The sequence below is a fragment of the Pithys albifrons genome, chromosome 20, assembly GCF_047495875.1.
Source record: "Pithys albifrons albifrons isolate INPA30051 chromosome 20, PitAlb_v1, whole genome shotgun sequence".
NCBI lineage: Eukaryota > Metazoa > Chordata > Aves > Passeriformes > Thamnophilidae > Pithys > Pithys albifrons.
In genome coordinates, this window is record NC_092477.1 from 11,943,869 (window position 1) to 11,966,137 (window position 22,269).

At 55.5% G+C, this 22,269-nt stretch overlaps 3 protein-coding genes across 5 annotated transcripts in view; 2 read left to right on the plus strand and 1 right to left on the minus strand.

Annotated features, from left to right (window-relative positions):
- The window catches only part of MRRF (mitochondrial ribosome recycling factor), a 58,389-nt gene that overhangs the window by 19,425 nt on the left and 16,695 nt on the right, over positions 1 to 22,269 (plus strand). The window lies entirely within an intron of this gene.
- Positions 1,754 to 12,989, plus strand: PTGS1 (prostaglandin-endoperoxide synthase 1). Of its 2 annotated transcripts, none has more exons than XM_071574193.1 (11): positions 1,754 to 1,832; positions 7,314 to 7,430; positions 7,593 to 7,733; positions 8,466 to 8,609; positions 8,933 to 9,114; positions 9,201 to 9,284; positions 9,627 to 9,873; positions 10,351 to 10,637; positions 11,322 to 11,469; positions 11,626 to 12,000; positions 12,078 to 12,989. In XM_071574193.1, exons 1-10 carry the CDS (start codon positions 1,760 to 1,762, stop codon positions 11,979 to 11,981), a joined length of 1,779 nt encoding a protein of 592 aa, XP_071430294.1. In that variant the 5' UTR covers positions 1,754 to 1,759; the 3' UTR covers positions 11,982 to 12,000; positions 12,078 to 12,989. The 2 variants fall into 2 exon arrangements, with proteins under 2 accessions (XP_071430294.1, XP_071430293.1); XM_071574192.1 differs by lacking the exon at positions 1,754 to 1,832 and adding an exon at positions 2,058 to 2,214.
- PDCL (phosducin like) lies at positions 15,375 to 20,041 on the minus strand. Of its 2 annotated transcripts, none has more exons than XM_071574580.1 (5): positions 20,000 to 20,041; positions 19,304 to 19,347; positions 18,783 to 18,957; positions 18,004 to 18,185; positions 15,375 to 17,102 (listed from the first exon to the last, which is right to left on the minus strand). In XM_071574580.1, the coding sequence occupies exons 3-5, from the start codon at positions 18,949 to 18,951 to the stop codon at positions 16,551 to 16,553; spliced, it is 903 nt and encodes a 300-aa protein (XP_071430681.1). In that variant the 5' UTR covers positions 18,952 to 18,957; positions 19,304 to 19,347; positions 20,000 to 20,041; the 3' UTR covers positions 15,375 to 16,550. The 2 variants fall into 2 exon arrangements, with proteins under 2 accessions (XP_071430681.1, XP_071430682.1); XM_071574581.1 differs by having other exon boundaries at positions 18,783 to 18,992; positions 20,000 to 20,027.

Consider the following 22,269-nt stretch of genomic DNA (forward strand, 5'->3'; position numbering starts at 1 on the left):
TCCTTCTGAGGAGGTTCATCAGGCCAATGTCTGGTTGTCTGCTTTCCTCCCACCTTTGCCCAGGACATGGACATGGTGATGAGGCACCAGACTAGAGTTACCCTCACTACTCCAGTGCAGTGTCAGGTTGTTTGCTGGCCAGACCCAGCACCCAAGTTACTGAGCCTGTGACCCCCAGATGTGACCTCTCTGTCCCAAGTGGCCCCAGCCTTGCACTGAGGCTGTGAGACCACAGTCCCACACAATGCCCAGGCAGCACCACCCATCCTTGCCCTGGCTGGGGACAGGAACTCATCTGGGGACCCAGGGCTGGCTCCCATCCTGGAACATGTGGTGAGACATCTTGGGCTGTAGCTCAGACAGAGTAGCAGGAGGTCTGTTGGCAGCCAGGGCTGGCACCAGGATGTTCAGTAGCTGCTGAGTTAGAGCTGAGCAGCCCAGAGAGGCCCTGAGCTCTGGAGTGAGGGGTCCGGGCACTGGGTGAGACACCAAGGGTGGCAGGGGTCTGCAGGACACCCTGCAGTTGGCAGCAGACCCCCCCCTCGCCCAGCAGTGTGGGGACAGCCCCTCCATGGCAGCCTCAGTGGCCCTGTCGAGACAGCTGGCCCCAGGCTGTTGCAACCATTTCCCGTATTGTGCAAGACAGTGATTATTAAAACCTGATGAGAGGGAAGGGTAGTGAGCACGGGAGTGCTGCTGGGCTGGCCCGTGGGTGAGAGGGGTCAGACCCTGCCAGGCCACACGTGCTGCGGTCGACATCACAGCATCGGTCTGGGATGCGGGATGGGAGTGGGATGTGCCAGAGCCGAGGCTGGCGGTGCTGCCTGAGGGGATGGAGGAGAAACACCAACACCCGCAGGGTGAACCACTCTGCTCTCTGTGGGCTGTGACACCAGGGCGAGGTTGGCAGCAAGCAGGAGCAGCCCCGGCCCTGGCACACACTGAGTGCACCAACTGCACACACAGAGCAAAACCTACCCCGCATTTCCAGCGTGTGCTCCTCGGTGGAAGGCAGAGTGTCCCCACCCTACGGGAGCGCATCGAGAGCCCGCTGAGCTCATGTTTATGTCATGTTGTTGCATTTTCCCACTGAAGCTGGATCTGAGGCTCTGGTTCATTTTTGGACACCTGCAAAGGCTGCTTGTCTTATGGGCATGTTCCTTCCCAGCTGCTGAAGCCCTGCATAGGAACTGAGCAGGATCCGCGGAGCAGCCGCGCAGGAACCGCGCCTGCCCCCTCTGCCGGGGCTTCCTGCCGTCCTGCGAGGAGCTGACAGCACAGCCCGAGATAATCTTCACACACAGCCTGTGCCGGGGGCTCTGCCGCCTCCATCCACCCTGCACAGCACAACAGAGGGGCAGCAGCCACAGGCCCTGGGTGCCACCAGCGTGGGGACATCCCAGCGAAGTCTGCAGCCCACCCTGCTCTCGCTCACCTCAGCCCCACGCAGAACCTCTTCCAGCCCCAAATGACCTGTGCGGGGTGTCTTGTGCCTGCCCGGGCTGGGCTGGCTGGATCCTGTCCCTGCTGCCAGCGGCTGGCACTGTGAACAAAGCATCCCAGCAGGAAACATCCAGCGATGGTTTCACCGATAAACGCAGCTTTTCTGGCCGCTGGCGGCCGTGGGCAGCCCGGGGGCCGCACAAGTGGGCAGCGCTGCCAGGGCAGCCTCTCGCGGCCAGTGGGAGCAGTTGAGCCGGGCCCGGGGATCAGGGGATGTGCAAGGGGTCCTGGGAGACCAAGGAATCAGGGTTTGGGAATGGAGATGCAGAGGGACGTGGGGACAAGGGCAAGGACCCGGGGATGCAGGGGGTGTGTGTACCAGGAGCTGGGTATGGAGATGCTCAGGGAGGTGGGGACCGGGAGGGAAACGGGGGGACTTGGGGCTCCTGGGGGACCTCGGGGTACGGCTGGGGGTGCACGGGTGGTCACGGAGACCAGGGGAGGGGAGCGCGGCTGCGGCAGCCCCCGGCGGGCCGGGCTGTCGGGGGCGGCCCGTCTCGTCCCGTCCCGTCCCGTCGGGGGCGGGAGGCGGCGCGGCAGGGGCGGGGGCGGCGGGGCCGGGCCGGGCGCCACGGCGGGACTCGGCGGAGCTGTCTCTCGCCATGGGCGGTGGGTGCCGGGCCGGGGCCCCGCCGGCCGCGGGGCTGCGGCTGCTGCTCGCCCACGCCGTGCTCTTCTGCGCCGCCGGGAGCGCCGCCGGCATCGGCTCCGGTACGCGGGGCGGCACCGCACCGGGAGGGAGGGGGGCGCGGGGGAGTCGGTACCGCGACATCCCGCACCGGGGGGATCCGGCCCCGGGGCACGCGGGGAGACCTGGTCCCGCAGGGTCCCGTCCCGGGGGTCCCGGGGGTCCCGGGCGCGCGGGGAGTGCTGCGGGACGGGCCCGCACTGTGGCGGGTCCCGGGCGGGATCGCTCCCTTCGCCCAGGGCCGATGTTCACCCGCTAGTGCTCGCGGGGCTGCGAGCAGGAGCCGGAGCGGAGGGCGGGCAGGGTGGTCCGGGGCGGCTGGCGGGAGCCCCCGCCTGGGCACAGGGTGCCCGCAGCGTCCGCAGCTGCAGGTTCGGCCCGTCACGCCTGGCTGGCAGCAAAACCTCCCGGGTAGAACAAACTTCCCCTCCACCTCCCGCAGCGGCCGCGCAGGGACCACACGCAGGGCCCGGAGGAGACATCGCTGGCCCGAGGCGGCCAGGGATGCACGACAGGGCTGGACCCCTGCCAAGCCCGCGGCCACCCCAGCGCGGCCCCGCCACGGGCCGAGGGACTGCACCCGCCTGCTCCCTGCAGCCTCCCTGCCAGGACCGGGCTGGTCCAAAGAACGGGGAATGATACCCATGAGGGGCCTTTCCTCCTGTCCCCAAACACACACCAGGTGAAACTGCACCTGGGAGTGAGGATGAAGGGCTGGGAGCAGCAGAGATGGCTCCAGAGCCCTGAGCCATCATTCCGTTCCCATGCCCATGTGCTGCAGAAGTTCATCACGTGCTGGCATGGCCGTGGTGGGCTCAGGCTGCCACCTCAGGTGCACCCAGGGATGTCCAGGAGTAGTGCTACTTATGGCAGGCACCCACGGAGCATGTTGTTAAATAAGCCCTTTCTCAAACCCTTTCAGCTCCATCCCCAGCCCTACAGTGCAGATTCCTCCAGGTCCTTACCGGGGCGTTGACTCCAGTCCCTCTTCTGTGAAATGATCTTTCTCCCTGCAGAAAAATGCCATCCTAGTGTGGAGGTTGGGGCACTTCTCAGATGTTACAGTTCCTTGCTAAAGTTCTCAGCAAAACCAGCCCAGGCACATGGTCTGTGTCTCTGAGGGGCTCCAGCCACCTGTGCTCAAACAGTGCCGGTGGTGACCCTGTGTCCAGTGTCCTGCCAGGGTCTGTCCATGGCTGTGGGAAGTGATATGTCCAAACCTGAGAGTCCCCAAAATGTGCACAGGCTGAGTGTGCGGAGCAGAACAGGCACCCCCATCCCAGGGAAAGGGGGACCCTGGGAGAAGCCACTGAACCGAGTGGTTTTGGGCTGAGCAGGGCTGGGCACAGCGTGGGGCATGTTGCCCTTCCCACCAGGAGAGGAGGGACTTCTCTGCACTGGAGCAGCTGGTCCTGTGCAAAACCAGTGACCCAGAGGTGCAGACTTCCCTGTTTGGCCAGCAAATATGTCCAAAAGGGGAACACAGCCTGGAGCTGCAGTGCTTAGAGGCACCATGGCCATGCAGGGAATGGCTGCGTCAGCTCTGCAGGACACTCCAGGAGCTGAGGTGTGACCTGGCAGGAGGTGACAGGTCCAGCCACTGGGGACAGCAGGGCTGGGTGACCCCAATGTGGCCAAGCCACTCTGAAACCCTCCGGCTTCTCAGCCTCAGGTTGCAGGGTCAGAGCAGGGCCTGTGTTTCCTGCTGGGCACAGAACAAGGGCCTGGGGACACACTGGGGACTCACATGCCCGAAGCAGCTGAGACAGACACAGGCTGGAATGGTGCAGCCCTGGAGCTGACTGCTGCACACCAGGATCAAAGAAAATTTGACTACTTGTGGGAAAAAAAATACCTGAGATACATGAAAGGAGGTGTCTCTTCCAAGCCTTAATTAGGGAGGGAGATATCTGATTGAGAAATTAGGGGAACTGTGCTGTGCCCTGAGGTGCTGTCAGCAGAGCAGTCAGGCTCTGCTCCTCCCCAGCACTGTGCCAGGACCACAGCCCTAATCTAGCCCTTGGATCTGCTCTCCAAGACCAAGTAACAGGATGCTGGGCTGAGACTGGGATCTCCTGCTCATTTGGTGTTTGCTACTCAGAGCTCTCCATTTGACTCCTTTCTGGCTCCACCTTGGCTCTGAGCCATGTTTTTCTCTGTGGACTTTTCCTCAGGCTGGTCCCGTGGTGTTTCTCAGTTTTCTGTGCAGATATGGCCCTTGGCAGCCGGCTTGCCTTCAGCAAAGTTTTGTACAAGTCTCTTTGCAAAGTAAACCTGACCATCCTCTCTGGAGCCATTCCACAGCTCATGCTGTTTCACTGCTGCCAAGTGGGAGCTGCAGCAGCACCCCCACGTCTCCACCTGCCCAAGTCCCAACCATGGGGCAGGATGGGGCAGGTCTGGCATGGGCCCCGCTATGTGAGGGCAGTTGGGGACCTCTGGCAGAGCCACTTTGGATTCATGTCTGTTTACACAGCCCGTGGTCTGCGCCTCCTCCCAGCACAGACGGGCTCATGGAGCATCATCCCGGGCTGCAGAGGGGAGGCAGCTGCCACACCGAGAGCCCTGGGGCTGCATCACCCTCCGGCCTGCCCAGAGCCCACCCTCAGGGCTGCCAGCCCGGGTCAGGTGCAGGGGGAGGTTTGCTGAGCCCACGTGGCGTGCAGCTGCAGCCCTGGCACGCTGCTCCTGCTCTTGGTGCTGCCAGAAGGGGTTGCAGATGACAATCTGGCTGTGGTGCATGTGCTGTGAACAATTCGTGGGCCTGAGAGCCTTCCTGGATGAGAAAAACTGGTGCGTGAGCCTTTCATTGTCTTCAAAGCCCGCGGCCAGCGGGCCGTGTCCCATCGAGCAAGCCTGGCTCCATCCCGGCCGTGATTCACCCCAGGTTGCTTTGGCTGCGGTTTGCAGAGCGGATGTTGTCCCCGACCCCTGGCATTTCTCAGCGCTGATGGAGCGTGTTCCCCAGCCCTGCCGGGACGGACGGGCCGCTCCACGCGGGACTGGCAGCGGCTCTCCCCATCCCCGGAGCCTCCCTGGCAGCGCCGCGCAGGATTCCTGGCCGGGGTGGGGAGAGGCAGAAGTTGCTGCGGGAGGGAGGCTCCAAAAGGACGGGAGGGGGTTGCTGTCGCGGGCCGGGACACGCTCCATCCCCTTCCCACCCTTTTAGCTGGAACATGCCGCTCCCACCCCACCTCCGGGACCCCGCGGCGCTGACACGGCACTGAACCGTGGGAGGAGGAGGCCGGCCCAGCTCGGCATGCGGCCAAACCCGCCTCGGAGGAGCGCTCGGCACGATCTGCCACCGAGCCCCGCGCCGGGGAGAGCCCCGGCAGGGTGAACTCCTGCTGACTCCCCACATCAGCTGGAGAGACGGGGCAGGACGCGTCCCGCTCTGCCGGAGCCTGCGGCGCGGAGCATCCTCCCAGCCCTGCGGCACCTGCGGCACCTGCGGCAGCCCTGCATCCCCCCGGCTTGCACCAGGCACGGCTCGGGGCTGTTCTCTGGGATGTGTGCAGGGTGTGCAGCAGAGCCAAGGGCAAGGTACCGACATGGGAATATCCCGGAGGATGCTGCAGATGCGCTGCAACACCTCCCTCTTCCCAAAAATTCCCATCTTGCAAAACTCTGAACGGGTGGTCTGACCTTAATTTGTCTGAGATAAGTAAGATCCTGCTTGCTGCCTCCCTGGAGACATGAAAAGATCCGAGATGAAAGGGAGCCTGATGGAAGTGCTGGGAGCTGAACAGGTCTTTGCAAGCCATTTCCCTGTGCCGGGAGGGTTTGACGGCCACGGGGCAGAGCTGCCAGCTGAGCCCTGTGCTCCCAGGCAGCCTCTGCCCTGCCCCGAGAGCTGCTGGAACACTGAGCAACTCCACAGAATTAGCTTTATTTTTAAAAGATGTTCATTTTTAGCTGCAATACCTATGGAAAAAATGTGGTTTCTGTTCTGCATTCCTGTCCCTCCACCGCAGTGTTGGAGCCTGTTCCCAAATTCCCAGAGAATCTGAACCAGGTCTGGCAGGGCCTGAGGAGCTGATGAACTGTGTGGAGCAGCTAATGGACCCAGGAGAACTTCCTTCATCACCCATGACAATGGGCACACTGGGAGTGGCTCTCAGTCTCTTCTGGCACTCAGGGTGTGCTGCCTGTCCCCCTCATTCCTGCAGCCAGCAGCTCTGGAGCTGTGCACTGTGTTGGTGGCACTCCTGTCCCCAAGTGCTGTGTGTCCTCATGGGGTGGTGATCTCTGATGTGCTTCAGCCTGTCCAAACAGGTGTGCTCCAGGAGGTCTTGGCTCCAGGCATATTTACCCTCCTGGCACAAAGGTCTGTGGGAACCAGCCCACCCAAGTGAGGCTGAGAATGACACCAGTGAGGCTTCCAGGACGCAGCTGTGGCAAGGGACATCCCAATTTCCAGAGCATTCCCTGGGCTGATGGAAGGCAGAGGGGCCTCCAGCCACCCCAGATTGTGGTTCTCTTTCTCCCCTGAATGTTCTTGCTCTTGGAGGGGCTGCGTGTGGTGGAGTTACAAGGCTCTGCCTGCGCCGGGATGGGCCGGAGGGCTCAGTGTGGATGGTGCTGAGCGCTGCCCCAGTGCAGGAGCTGCTCTGTGCTGGGGGGTCTCCCTGTCCCACGGGATCCTGTGCCCTGGGCAGGCGGGAAGGGGCCTTATCTCGTGCCCGCAGGCTGGGCACGAAGGTGGTGGAGGAAGGGGCTGGGCGGGAGCGCCGAGTGAGGCCGGCGAGGCCCCTTCCATCCGCTCGGGGCGCAGAGGGGCCGCCTGCCAAAGCAAACTCTGCCCTGCCAGTGGCCATTGTCAGGAACACAGAGACTGTTTGTGCGGCTTCATCCTGTGCTGGTGCCCTGGGGGCACAGCAGGCCCCCCGGGCACGAAGCTACAGCCCTGGGAATGCGGGAGACCCCCGTGACGGGGCAGTGCTCAGCTCCTGCAGCACGTTGTTGATGCCAGAGTTGGGGTCTGGGTTCAGCGAGGTGGCTGCATCAAAGTTCTTGTCTACTGAGCTGGACCTGGCTTGCCTCTGTCCATGGCAGTGTCTCTCTGAGGATCTGGTGATGGGTGGCTGGATGGTGATGCCTCTCTCTCTCTTTCTCCCTGCAGTGAATCCCTGTTGCTATTTCCCCTGCCAGCACCAAGGGGTGTGTGTGAGGGTCGGTCTGGAAGGATATGAGTGTGACTGCACAAGGACAGGATACTATGGAGCCAACTGCACCTCCCGTAAGTCCCTCTGACCCGGATCTGGCACCCCTGGATCCCACCCAGGGCAGCCCACTGTGCCCACAGCACGTGCTCTCACTGACAGCAACAGTGTGGGTGGGCCAGGGCCACTGGTGGGCTTCGTTAGCAGGGTGAGTGATTTGCCTGGTCTGTCTCCCCCAGCTGAGTTCTGGACGCGCCTCCACAACCTGCTGAAGCCCACTCCTGCCTTCTACCACTTCATCCTGACCCACTTCAAGTGGTTTTGGGACATTATCAATAGCACCTTCATCAGGGACACACTCATGAGGCTCGTGCTGACAGGTGAGAGGTTGGAGGGGGTCCTGGGGTTCATCAGGACTCGAGGAGACCCCCAGCACAAGCAGAGGTGTGGGTGGGGGTTAGCATGGCTGCAAGGATGCTGAGCAGCTCCTGTGGGCACAATGGGCATCAGGCTGGGGTCACCTCAGAGGAGAACCAGGAGGTTGTCACTCCATCACACTGTCAGGCTGTCCCCCAGCCCGGGGGTCTGCCTGGGCAGGCAGTGGTGGGGCTCAGGGGGTCCCCAGCCCTGTGCTGGGCTGCCAGCCAGCTGGGAAACACGAGCAGCTCTTGGCACACCGCACTCCCCGGGCCCAGGGACTCTCGTGCAGCTGCATGGAAAGCAGCCTGTGGAAATATGGCCTCTGTTACTCATGTCCCCACATTCATCACTTTGCATAAATATTTAGGTTCCAGCTCTTGGAGCCGTAGGGACACGCTCGCAGTGCTCCGGCTGTTGGTTTCACCATTTCTATGGGTTTGTCATCTCATTCATCATCCGTAAATGCACTCACAGCATTAGTGGGAGCCCTCCTTTTCCTCAGGGAATTGCAGCCGTTAAAAGGCTCGGAGCAGATCCCAGGACGCCCACACGCTCTGCTGCTGGTACCTTCCTGATTTCCGGGATGTCAGGGAAGGGGGTCTGGCAGCACGGAGTGGGTGGGCAGGGGCCAGGGGCAGAGCCTGTGGGTGCTGCCCCATGCCCACAGTGCTGATCGCCCTCTCTCCTTTCAGTTCGTGCCAATCTCATCCCCAGCCCCCCCACTTTCAACTCTGACTATGGCTACATCAGCTGGGAGGCCTATGCCAACGTCAGCTATTACACCCGCGTCCTCCCGCCCGTGCCGGACGACTGCCCGACACCCATGGGGACCAAAGGTATGTGCTGGCCTGGGGACTGGCACCCTGAGGGTTTCCACCCCACCATGGATGAGTTTTCACTTCCATGGGCACATCTGCAGTGCCACGTGCTCCCCCTGTCCTGCCCAGGCTGGCCCCGCAGCAGGAGGAGCTCGATGGCATCTGAAACGCTGCTGGGACAGCTCAGGGCATGTCACTGCCTGTGTGAGAGGGCTGTGAGGTGTCTCTGCAGATGAGCCAGGGCCTGATGCTGCAGCAGACACCACCAGCAGTCCCACAGACGGCCCTGGTACCCAGCCAGGCTGCCCTGGGCATCTGCCCTCACCCTCCACCCTTCACAGGGAGGCAGCAGCTCCCCGACCCCCAGCTCCTGGCAGAGAGGTTCCTGCTGCGGCAGAAGTTTGAACCCGATCCCCGAGGCACCAACATGATGTTTGCCTTCTTTGCCCAGCATTTCACTCACCAGTTCTTCAAGACGTCCGGGAAGATGGGCCGGGGCTTCACCAAGGCCCTGGGGCACGGGGTGAGAGCACGGGGGTGTGGGAGGGAGGAGGGTGGTGGGGCACACCTGCCTCTGGGAGCGGCACTGATGCCGTGCTGCCTCCACAGGTGGACCTGGGACACTTGTACGGGGACAACCTGCAGCGGCAGCACCAGCTGCGGCTCTTCAGGGACGGAAAGCTGAAATTCCAGGTACCACCCAGCACGACTGAAACGTGTCTCAGCCCTGTGACCCAGGGCTGTTTGAAGCCCTTTTCCCTCTGGCAGCTCTTGGGAGACCCCAGCCCTGAAGCCTCATGTGGCTGCTGGCTGGGAAAGCTCTGGGGTGCAGCTGCTCTGATGGCAGCAGGTTGGAGCTGTCTGCAGGTTCTGCAGCTGGGGCTGTGTGAGGGAGCTGTTTCCATCCCACTCACTTGTTGCAGGAGAGCAAACACGCTGCCTGCCCTTATGGAGGCAGCTCCTGGCTGGGCAGGCTCTCACCAGGGTGTTTTTCTCCCCTCTGCCCTTTGTGCCACCTCGTTCTTGCCTCCCCAGGTGTTGGATGGCGAGGTGTACCCCCCCACGGTCACCGAGGCTGCGGTTCACATGGTGTACCCACCTGGCACGCCCCAGGAGCAGCAGCTGGCCACGGGGCAGGAGGTGTTTGGGCTGCTGCCGGGGCTGTGCGTGTACAGCACGCTCTGGCTGCGCGAGCACAACCGTGTGTGTGACGTGCTGCGGCGGGAACACCCCACCTGGGGCGACGAGCAGCTCTTCCAGACAGCGCGGCTCATCCTCATCGGTGAGCAACGGCACCGCCACGGGCACCGAGCCCCAAGGCCCTCAGGGTGCTGGCCAGGCTGCCTCTGAGGCTCAGGGAGTTCCTCTGGCATCCCTGTGGGGGCTGGTGGCTTTGGTCCATATAGCAAAAGTTGGGTTTGGTTCATCAGAAATACTGATGTTGAAAAATTTTGTCCTAAGTTTGAATTTGCTCTTCATGTCTCATGAAAAGTCGTTTCTGATCAAAATCCGTAAAGAGCCATGTCACCACAGTACCTTTAAGACATGTATCAGCTCCCTCAGGAGTCCTTCAGTTTTGTTAGACTGACCTTTGCATTTGAAAAACAATTCATTGAAAAAATTCCCAACAAGCCCATAGTCAGAAGGGTCCCAGGACATGGATGGGTGCTGCACGTGCTGCTGTAGCTCATGGGTGACATCTCGGGCTACAGAGCTGGTGGCTCCTGCTGCTGCAGCTGCTTCTTTTGTTCCTGCCCAGGGGAGACCATTAAGATCGTCATTGAGGACTATGTCCAGCACCTCAGTGGGTACTACCTGAGCCTCAAGTTTGACCCTGAGCTGCTGTTTGGGACACAGTTCCAGTACCGGAATCGCATTGCGGTGGAGTTCAACCAGCTCTATCACTGGCACGGGCTGATGCCCGACTCCTTCATCATCCAGGGGCAAGAGTACAGCTACCAGCAGTTCCTCTACAACACCTCCATGCTCACAGACTACGGCGTGGAGGCGCTGGTGGAGTCCTTCTCCAAGCAGGTGGCAGGAAGGGTAAGGTCCTGCTCTGCCCTCCCTGCAGTGTGCCGGGCTGTGGCACCCCAGGAGGGACACCTGAAGGCAGTAACAACAATCCCTGTTCAGCAGCAGGTCACAGGTCTCAAAGTCTCTGCCCAGGGCAGCACCTGATGGGCACATCAGGAGTCCTTCTGCCAGTCCCCCCATCCCCGTGGCAAGGCTGGCCCTGGCAGCCCCTCCTGGTGCTCTGCAGTAAACCTCCCGGTGATGCCAGGAGCCTGAGGAAGGGGGATCTCCCAGCTGGAGCCGCTGGGAGATGAGCAGCTTGTCTGACACTGTTCTTTGCTGCCATCGCATGGATATTTTCCTCCAAGCGACTGTATCTGCAGTCCTCACCCTCTTTTCTTGTGCAAAGCCACGAGGCTGAGGCTCTGTGGGTTCTCCCTGCAACCTCAGCCCCACTGAAACCTCTCTCCTTCTCCCAGACCACTCCAAGGCTTCTCTCACATCATTCCCTGCCCTGCCCTGGGAACACAGCTGACATACCCAAGCTGCTCTATGGCTGTTTTTGCATAGGCCAGTGGTTCCCCCTCCTCTTGCTGTTGGTCTCCACGACACATGCACAGGGCATGGATGGTTTAGCACCGTGGCTCTCCTGGAGCTGATGCTGGCACTGCCTTGTGCCTGACATGTGCTTCCCCTTGTGTTCTCGCCCTCCAGATCGGTGGGGGACAGACCATCAATGCCAATGTCTTGCATGTGGCCATTGGGGTCATCAAGGAATCCCGACAGCTGAGGCTACAGCCCTTCAACGAGTATCGGAAGAGGTTTGGCATGAAGCCCTACAGGTCCTTCCAGGAGCTGACAGGTAGGGCTGCAGAGCTGCCACGGGGGCTCCTGGGGCTTTGCTGGGGCAGGGCAGATGCTCTGTGCCCACAGGTGGGTATGAGACCTTCCCATAACCACCACAAGGCCAGCCAGGGGTGATTCCCTTTCTAAAGCACTCTGACATTCCCTGGTGCAGGAGAGGAAGAGAAGGCGGCGGAGCTGGAAGAGCTGTATGGAGACATTGATGCTCTGGAATTCTATCCAGGCTTGCTGCTCGAGAAACCCCAACCTAACGGCATTTTTGGGGAAAGCATGGTGGAGATCGGAGCTCCATTTTCCCTGAAGGGACTTTTAGGAAATCCCATCTGCTCCCCAGAGTATTGGAAACCCAGTACATTTGGTGGAGCAACTGGCTTTGAGATAGTTAAGACAGCGTCGCTCAAGAAGCTTGTGTGCCTCAACGTGAAGAGGTGCCCGTATGTGGCATTCCATGTGCCAGATGCTGTGGAACACGGCAGCCCTCGGCGTGGTGGATCTTCCACAGAGCTTTAGCACCACATGACCTGCCCAGGTAGGGACTGTCCTTGCCCAGGCATTGGCTGAGCTGAGCTCCTGGCCTGGTGCTGAGTATCCCATTCCTTCCTGCAGGGAATGGTTGGGACAGCCTGTGCTGAGCAGAAGCAGGACAGGAGATGGTTCCATCTAGGGTGTCCTCCATGCCAGCCCTCCAGGAGAGGCTGCTCCCAGCTCTCTGAAGAGCTCGAATGCCTCGGGAGCGTGGCTGCCACTGCTGCCCTCAGCAGACTCAGACCTCTTGCTAGTGAATCCCTTGCACAAGGCCAGCTTTGGGGTTCCCCAGGGGCTGCTCCCTGACCTTTGTCACCTCCATCCCCGCTGCCCCCCAGCACCAGGCCAGCACCCTTGCACAGGACTGCCCTGCTCGGGACAGAGGAGCACAGAGCCCTCACACTCCCCTCTGCTGCAGCTGCCTCAGTGATGAGCTCCCCAGGGGGGCAGAGGGGCAGGTGGCTGCGCACAGACAGACAGGCAGGACACTGTGTGGATGTTTGTGCTGCCCCAGGAGGAACCTGCCCTGCTATGCTGCTCCTGCATCCTCCAGACTGTCCACCCCAGCCTGCCCAGCACAGGGGCACAGCTGGGACTCGGCCAGGAGAAGGAACCAAAGCAGTGTCTCTCCTGGAGAAGACCAGGGGAGAATTATCAGGTCAGACCTCCCAGACCTGTGCCTCCTACGTGCTGGCTGGGACCCTGGCACTGCTGCTGGCTGCCCACCCGGGGCTGCTCGGAGTGAGATGCTGCCTCTGTGCACACAGCAATGGAGTCCCCTCCATGCCACCACCATCACACCTCCCTGCACCAACAGCTCAGCAAACACATCCTCACAGCACACAGAGCCTGCTTCTGTCCTGCTCCTGGAATGCATGCAGACATCTGCCCCAGCCCAGCTGGCAGCCACTGTCACTGACCTTGATCCCCATCAAATCCCAGTTCACCTCCAGGAAAATGGACATTTAAAATAATAAATGATTTTAAGACCTCCTCTCATTTCTGGCTGTGCTCACCATGCTGTCAGGTCACTGTCAACTGCACCTGAAGAAATGAGTGGAGTGACCCCCCCTCCTTAGGAGATGCTTCCATGAGGGCCTCTGAATTTTAGTTTCCTAATGGGATGTGGGGAGTCAGAGAGGCCCACACAGCCCAAGAGGGCACAGTGAGCAGGTTCACCTGCTGTGTGCTCACCTGGGCCAGCCCTGCCCTGCTTGTGCCCTGCCCAGTCCCACTGCTCCTCCCCTGTCATGCAGAAGTGCTGAGCACCAAGGCAAGAGGAGGACACAGCCCTTCCCCACCCACACTGCACCCACATGCCCCAGCCAGCCAGGGCACACATCCAGATGTGTGTGTGACCCTTCCCAAGCTGCTCCAGCTCCAGCATCCCTCCCCATCTGGCAACAGGCACAAGCTCGGGGTGTTTCAGTTAGACCACAAACATCCTGGGTTTGTGTGTGGCTATCTTGGGCTGCCAGCACTGCTTTGGGACCCACTGATAAGTGAGGAGAGCCCCTCAGGCACTGGGAGAGCTGGATGCTCTCTGCACCACGGAGGAATGTTGCCTGGGAACCAGCTCAGCTGAGCCAACACTGGCAAACCTCACCCCTCTTGCAGCCCTGCCACCAGCCAAGGACAGCAAAGCATCTCCCTCCTGCTAGCAGGAAAAGCTTTGGAATTGTTTTCTTGTAGGCCCAACAAGTACCATTCCAAGCATCCAACACACTGTTGGAATCTCCTTCAGGAGCACCAGCAGCCCTGCACACAGAGCCTCCCCCAGCCCTTGCCTTTTCTTTGCTGGTTTTCCAGTCGTGGCAGTTTGCAGAAGTCACTCAAATGCTCACCAGCTTGTCCATCACCACATGCAGCCCCATCCCAGGCAGGAGCCAGTGGTTTGCACCCACACAGTGGTCTGTGCACCCCCCAGGGCCACCCCATGGCCAGGGCTCCCTTGCTGTGCCCTGGGGCCAGCACAGAGGGAATGCTGCCACACGTACCCTCTGTGTGAGCTCCTGGTAAACAGGACATCCTCTGAATTCTTACACAAGGCTCCAAGGAGTCCAGCTGCAGCTTGCCAGTGCCTGGAAGGATGGGGACAGGAGGATGGGCTGCCTGGGTTCGTGCAGCAACAATGAAAACATCCCTCTGGGGCTGTGTGGCCTCGGAGATGATGATTCACAGAGCAGGAGGTGGATGGTCCAAAGGCTGAATGGAACAGGATCCCTTCCCCCTTGGGAGGCACTGGACTCCCCCAGTCCACCCCAGCAGGCCCCTCTGTGCTGTGAGTCAGGCCAGGGATTGCACAGGAGACCTTGTGTGGACTTTCAGTACAGGCTTATTTTGAACATTTTAGAAAGATGGGAGGCCAAAAAAAATCAGCATAAACTTTTCTTTGCTAAATCTTGCACTCGGGTTTGGCACCATGATTAAATACCCACACCAAGCTCATCCTGGGATTTCAGTGCTGCCCTTGCCAGGCAGCCTCCCTGTTTCTTTGTGCACTCCTGTTGTGTGCCCAAACTGTGTTTGTACTGGAACATAATTAACTGTGAGCAAACCCAGGTGATCCCACGCTGCTCTGCCCGTGCATTTACAACTGCCTGTGAAACCCATCCTTCCTGGCTGCCTCCCTGCAGTGAGCTGCTTTTTCCAAAACAAAACCTTTCCCAGAGGCAACACAACCTACCTGACCAGTGTGTTTTCAACTCCTATTTATAGAACTTTCTGAAGATTTAGCTTCAAGAACAGGCAAAAGCAGCAGCAGCTTTTTTTCCCAGCTGAGCCTCTTCTCCCTCCTCACACAAACGAGCAGCAGGGGCACAGCCCAGATTCCCTCCCCTCACTCCCTTGTGCTTGTTTTATTCTTCCAGATCAAAGATTATTTGGATTCTGACCTTTTTTCTTCTCCTTTTTGCTACTGGCACTGCAAACCAGCTCTCCCATACCTGAGCATGGCAGGTTCCTCACCAGGACTCTCCTTGCTCCAGGCCATGGGACACGGAGCAGCAGGACAGGGTCTGATCCTGTTAAGAGTTTTGCTGCCATAGGGGCAAAAAAAATCACTTTATAAAAATAAAACTTCAAAGCAACTCAAGCAGCCAGTTCTCCCCTGACCCCCTCTCCAAGCCAGGTTTTTCCATAATGCTAAAATGCACTGTCTGCACAAGAGACTGCACTGAATCTCATCCTGGATATAAGTTACAGCTACTCTGATTTTTTCCTTTCAGTGTGCTGATGTCTACACTCAATGATTTAATTTCATAAAACTTACATGGTTTTATTCTGCAATTCTGAGATGAAAAGAAATAATCTCTCACCACACTTAGAAGCTGGATTTCTGCCAGTTTCCTTGTAACAGCTACAATTTGTGCCAATTCAGTCATTTTTAATTACAGATTATTTATTTTTCTGCTTATACTACTTTTTAAAACACAGCTTAAATAGACACAGTTACAAATTCTCCTTTTTCTAGCCCAAGATCCATTCTTATTAAGATCCTATTAAGATCCACAGACACATTTGCATTTCTTCCTGGTGTTTCAAAGCACTTTACATAAAAATTGCAATTAAATTTAATCATTAAACACAGCATTACATCGGGTCCTATATTTAGGTAATGGCAGTCTACTTTCTACTACTGAAGGCAGACAGAAATGAACTTTAGCACTGATTTAGTAATTTTAGAGAGAGATAAAATTCTGAGGTTATTCAAGCCCTAATTCTGCATTTTGCCAACAAACTTCTCCTTGCTGCTGCTCAGCACATGTTGGAGCTCCTTGTGACAGTCTCTCTGAAGAGGCAGAGCTCATTTTCTGATGAAGTGACTACTGTGAACTCCAAGGATGGGTATTTTAAAACCCAAGAATGTATTAAGAGCTGTAACTGCAAGGCTTTCTTACTTAAGTCTCAGGGAAGGTAAAAGGAAGAAGAACCCTCTCCAGGTGAAAAGCAATTTTCAGGATGAAATCAGGGGCTGTGGTTATTTGTAAGTGAGAAAGGAACAAATATTTGAGTCCAAGTGTGAGAACAAGATACTTCCCAGGAGACTGCAAACTGGGGAATGGAAGCTGGGACCTCACACTATTAACTGGCAGCAGTTCAGCCCCAGGTTAGTAAGCCCTGAATTGTAGAAACTCCTTCATTTGCAGTGTCAGTTTTTGTCTTAGGGAGCTGTGGCCACATCTTGATCCAACTGGTATTTATATTACACTGGTTCAGGAAATCTGTAGGGACACTGACCACACACTGCTGATCTGAGAACAAAACCTTTGAAATAATTTTGGAGAAGGGAGATGGCAACACACAATTTCCTAAACTCACTGAGTTATGTTAGAACTTCATGGTAAGTAAAACACATTTGAATTGCATAGAAATGAGACTGTTTCAGTTTTACTTTGCTGAATTAAGAAAATGTTAGGTTATTTTTAACAAGCCAAAGTCCAAGTGCATGAAGGGGAGGAATACATACCCACACTATGGGAGAGAGAGAGAACAACCCCTAGCACAGAACATCCCACAGCACAGCTACACCCACGGGCCCTCGGTGTCAGAGCTTCAGTCTATCTCCAGATCACTGTCTTCACTGTAACATGCAGAAGGATTATGTATAGAAGTCAGGAGCAGCAGGTCTTTTTCTGGCAGCAAACCACATTCCTGCAGGAAAGCCTCCAGGTCTACAGCAAAAAAATCTTCTCCAAGCTGGTCAGTGATGCGCACGAAGTTGCCGATGAGCTCCCCGGCCTTATAGACCAGCAGGGCTGGCAGGGCATTGTTGGTGAAGCGAGTGCTGGCCCCGATGAGGGAGCTCTTCACTCTGCAAAATTTGACTGTTGGGTACTCAGCAGCCAGGCAGATCATGCAGCCATTCAGGGATTCGGTGCCAGGGATGTCGTCTTCATAAATATGGATCATGATCAGGGTGCCCTTATGCTCTTTGTCAACAGTGTCCAAAAACGCCTCTCCGCTGGTGATCTCAAAGACCTGCTTGAACTGCTGCCCACTGTACAGCTGCTGCCTCATCTCCTCCATCCGCTGCTTCCTGTAGTGCTGCAGGAACTCCTCGTCGTCCTCATCGTTGTGGATCATGTTATACTCCTGTAAAGTCATCTAAAACCACACAGAGATACGTGAAACATCTGCACCACTATGTGGGTCACTTACATAATGAGAATGGAAATCAAGGGGATTAATGTGGGTCACTCATCTTTAATAACAGCAAAGTGCAACCCATGAAGGCTCAAGCACCCTCTGTATTACACTCCATTCTGATCTAATTAGAAACCATGCCCAGTGGGAACTGTGATTTCAGCCCTGGGTATTCCAGTCCCCACAAGCTGCACTAATAGCACAAGTTGCTGCTCTGTGCTCCCACTTTAATCCAGGTTAATGGTGCCCATTGTGCTTTCCTTGAGCTGGGAGTGCTCCTTTGGAAACTGGGCCTGACCTAAGCCTTCCTTCTCATCAGCTTTTTCATTTAGCTTTCCAGTTAACATTTGGTGGCACCATCCTGTCTGTAGAACTGCAGTGAACAGGATCTTATGTATTTCCTATCTGTTCACTTGCTTCATTAAACACATCTGCATCACTCAAGGTATAAGAAAGTCCAGTCAGCCTTCACCATCTGAAAGCAGAAACACCATCTGCTAATTACTAACTTCTCTGACTAGAGCTCAGGGCTACTTTACAGCCCAGCTGATTAAAACCATCCCCTGCCTCCAATGCCTTCCATCTTTGGAGCTCCATGTTAAATTCCCAACATCCACTTACTGGATATGAAATCAGTGAGGGCCCCTAAGCTCTTGCTTCAGGCAGGGGAGGCAGCAGTCATAGGTCTGCTGTACAACTCTTCACACTAAGGAAGTTGACTTATTTGATCAACAGGCACAGGAAATCTGGGAGAAGGGTTTGGACTTCTTTGGTACTGCAGCTAAATCGCTTCTTGGTTAACAGAGGCAAATGAAAATGTTAAACACTGAACTGCCATTTTAATTCCTTGGTGCCATATTACCTTTCCATTGAGCTTTTCCTGAAGCTCTTTCTGTTTCTGCTTATCAACCTCATCATCCAAGTGAGACCTGCAGGTCATGGACAACTTCTTAATGAGCCTCTCCATCTCCCGGCGCTGCTCCTGCCGCTGCTCCGTCTCCAGCTGCTTAAACCTTCGCCAGTCATTGATGACTCCCTTGGGACCTGAAACCCAGTGTGTGGGCATTGCACAGAAAAGAGGAATACACAGGCATTTATCACTTAAAATCAAGTAATAATTTAAAAACAACAGTAGAATACTGACCCTGTCATAAGCTTTTTGTAACTGTGCAAAACACTGAAATTAAATGAAGAAAATGAAAGAAGTAGTTTGCTATTTGCATTTCCTTCAGTTTGTATCTATTTTCTTTGAAGAAGACTACAGTTTATCTAACTAGGCTACTCTCATAATTAATATTTATGCTTTTGAAATAGAACCACCAGCTCTCAAGACTTCCCCTGCTGTTAGTATGGTTTTCATCAGAACAAACCCAATGATTCAGTAGCAACCCAGTTGTACAAATGAGCCTTGTGTCATCTTTCTATCCAGAGCCTTACAGCTCAGATATGATGCTGAAGTCAAACATTAAAATAAAGAAACAGCCATAAAAAATAAGGTTAGACAACAGCCAGGAAATGATCACTCTGACCCAAATATGCACAGCACCAGGAGTTTCATTTTGAAAAACAGAATTCAGAATACCACATGAAATGTCCAAAAGACAAAGCATTCACAGAACAGGTCCATGGGTATGATCATACCTGTGTTGACGGCGCTGCCATCGCTGCTGAGCTCCACCTCTCCCACACTTTCAGGAATGTTGCTCTCCCCTTCTTTATCTTCCTTCTCACTGTCCTCATCCTCACCCTCACTACTGCTGTAATAATACTGCAGCTTCTCACCCAGCAGTTTATCATCCATAGTAGTCATTGTGTTCTAAAAAACAAAGTAACAAGCCAGAGGATGCACCTCTGATCAAACATGCAGAGTGAGACATCATTTCAATGCATCACGATGGTCCTTTACCTTCTGAGGGCAGTTTTTTGTCCCAGAACAGTTCACAGCCCACTCCTTTACAAAGAGAACTGACGTGTGTTCTCACCCACAGAGAGCTCATTTTCTAACCCTGATTCAGGAGCCTTATCAGCCTCCTGGACAGCTCCCTCAGCCTGATTCCCACCTACTGCAATTTAAATAACCAGCATTATTTGCATTACTTTAACAACTATTTATTCACGCTGAGAAACTATCAGTGTAATTAAGCAAATTAAAATGTTCTGACCTGTATTCTTTCCCAGCCCTTCAGAGAAAAGCTTCTATCAAGACCTGAAAGAAAGAAATTTTAACCAAATCAGTTGATTTGGGCTCACACTTGGGCTATGCAGGGCTCTCCCAGCCAGCCCAGGAGGTGTGTGTGGCACAGGCTCTGCTCAGCCCCTGGACAGCGCAGGGCTCCCGGTTTTCCAGCCGCTGGTCACAGAGGGCTCCCGGTTTTCCAGCCGCTGGTCACAGAGGGCTCCCGGTTTTCCAGCCCCTGGTCACAGAGGGCTCCCGGTTTTCCAGCCGCTGGTCACAGAGGGCTCCCGGTTTTCCAGCCGCTGGTCACAGAGGGCTCCCGGTTTTCCTGCCGAGCGCTGCTGGAGTTAAACCCAGACCCAGCCGCTTGCCGCGGGTAGATGGCCCGGGATTACCGGGATTACTGGGAGGGCCCAGCAGAGGGTCGGGCCGGACCGGGCCCGGTGACACCGCAGGCCCCGCGCGAACCGGCCCCGCTGCTCCCCCGAGAGCGGCGCTGCCTCCCGGCCGGGCCCTGCGGGCACCGGAGCCGCGGCCCGAGCGGCGCCTGCGGAGGCGCGGAGACAACGGGCCCCGCGGTATCCCGGCCCGGCCCCGCTGTCCCTGTCCTGCTGTATCCCGGCCCCGCTGCCCCTGTCCCTGTCCCTGTCCCTGTCCCGCCGGCCCGGCCCCGCAGCCTCACCCGCTCCCGCCGCTTCCGGGGCCTCCGCGCGGGGCACGGCGGGAAAAGGGGCGGGCGGGGGAGAAGGGCGGGACCGGCACCGGGACCGGGAAGGGAAGCGGCCCCTCCCCGGGAACTGCAATGGGAACGGGGCCGGCATCGACCCCTCCCGGGAACGGGAACGGGAACAGGAGCGACTCCTCCTCGGGAACCGCCACGGAAACGGACCCTCCCCAGCAACGGGACCCTCAGCGGCCCCTCCCCTGTCCCCCCCCCCCCCCCCCCAGTCCCCCATCCCCGGCTTCGCTTGCACTCCCGTCCCCAGTCCCGGCTGAAGACAAACAGCCCGGTTAAGGTGGACAAATAATTTTTATTCGTGCATGCAAATACATGTCAATACTGCAAACTTCTTCCATCGAGTCTCTTAAACACCGAACCGAGATGCTCTATCCGTGCCCAGCCAAAGCTACAACCTCTGCACGTCAGTGCTACAGCGACACACGGGCCCGCCGGGCCCCCCTACTCTAACACGAAGGGAAACATTACCAGTGGGAATCAAAACCGAAATAAACGGAATAGAATTTACTCCCCCATATATCCCCATTTCATTTTACAGATTTTTTTCTTTAAATTATAGTTTTAAATAGAAGCTGAGAATGCGCCATAAAAATGAGCATTAAATCCATCGTAGCGATGGTGCCTGCTTTATACATGATGGGTGTACACCATCGGTTATTTCATTTACATTTCAATCGAACAATAGATTTGCAAAGAAAATGTCTAATACAGACGTAAAAATATTCACACTAGAGCTTCACAATCGGTTGTACAATTGACAAACAGGCCTCTTTTCCCAAACTTTCCAGCTAAGCAAATTTATAAAATGTAATCAATGCAACAAGAAAAAAAAATTTTCTTTAAAACTTCCAGGGAAAAGAATACGCAGTAAACAGTATCAATGCGACAGCAGATGCTGCAAGCTAACCACAATACTCTGGAGTGGCTGTACAGTGGGTATGTGCAGTACAAATCAAGCCACGTGTGTTGTATCACAACTACTGTATAATGTACTTGTTTGCCCAGCTAAGAAAACGCATGCATTCCCATGCCTTGGGTAACGGAGATCTACTCTGGAGAAATCCATGGGCTGTGTGCAAATGACCTTGGCTTTTGGCAGTAAGAAACGCAGCCAGGCTCTGCTTTAGTTCAGCTTTTACAGCAAACTCTTGAGTGATTAAAAGCTTCCACAAGCATCCTTAAAGAATGGGGTGTAGAATTATGTTTGGGCATTGGGCACTTTGATTATTCAGATTTGTTTCATCTCATCACTGGCAGTTTTGGAGTTTTCTTTCCCTTGTCCTGCTCTCTTGCCAGCAAAGAGATGCATGGGATGACTACTGCCAAAGTCAGCTGTTCATTTATACTGGGAAATTGGGTCATTTAAAAAAGCACATTTATTGTGTTCTGCTTGCAGAAGAGGTCCCTCAATGAGAGGGAACTTCCTAATAAAGGGATTAAACTACAACATAAAAATGGACTTTTACATCCTACAGATCATCTGATCATTTCTCATTTCTTTTTTACACTCTCAAATTCAACACCTTCCTTTAATCACAGTCTAAGAATTAATAAAAAGTCTGTTCACAAATATGATCAAGGAGCTGCTGGCATACAGTGTTTATGTACAGCAACAGGTACAACTTGACAACTTGTGCTTTAAAAAAGCAAACAAAACCAATGTTTGGAACTATTCTGAGTTTAGATTGAGTTATTTGAAGCGTTCTTTCCTCAGCTGTTTCTGACCACTGTGCATTATTTTGTACCTCATCCAGCCTAGTACACTATTATACAAGAACAGCATTCAGCTCTTGAGTACAGGAGAAATTAAAATTTCAGTTGAGTTATCAAAGCACTAAAACCTTCCAAATTAGACTTCTACAGAGAGCTTAAATTAAGAGCTTATTTAACATAATCAGCTGTGTACAACTTTTTTTCCTAAACCAAATGCCAAACTTCAGTGTCCCTGTACTAGACTACCAAGAACCAACGCCAGTTTGCTTTGCAAAGAGTCTAACCTTGCCTTTGAAGGGTCTAGTATACATTCTACAATGCAAAATCTGCATAAACACTAAGATTCATTTCTTGTCACCTGTTTACAGGAACAAAATATCAGTAGCAGGGCAATCACTCTGCTCTAAGTATATGTTAAGAATGTACAGATAATTACTTTCTCACACAAGCATTCTCCCAGCACAAGCATTAGTCTCTATTAAGACCTATGTGGGAAATGA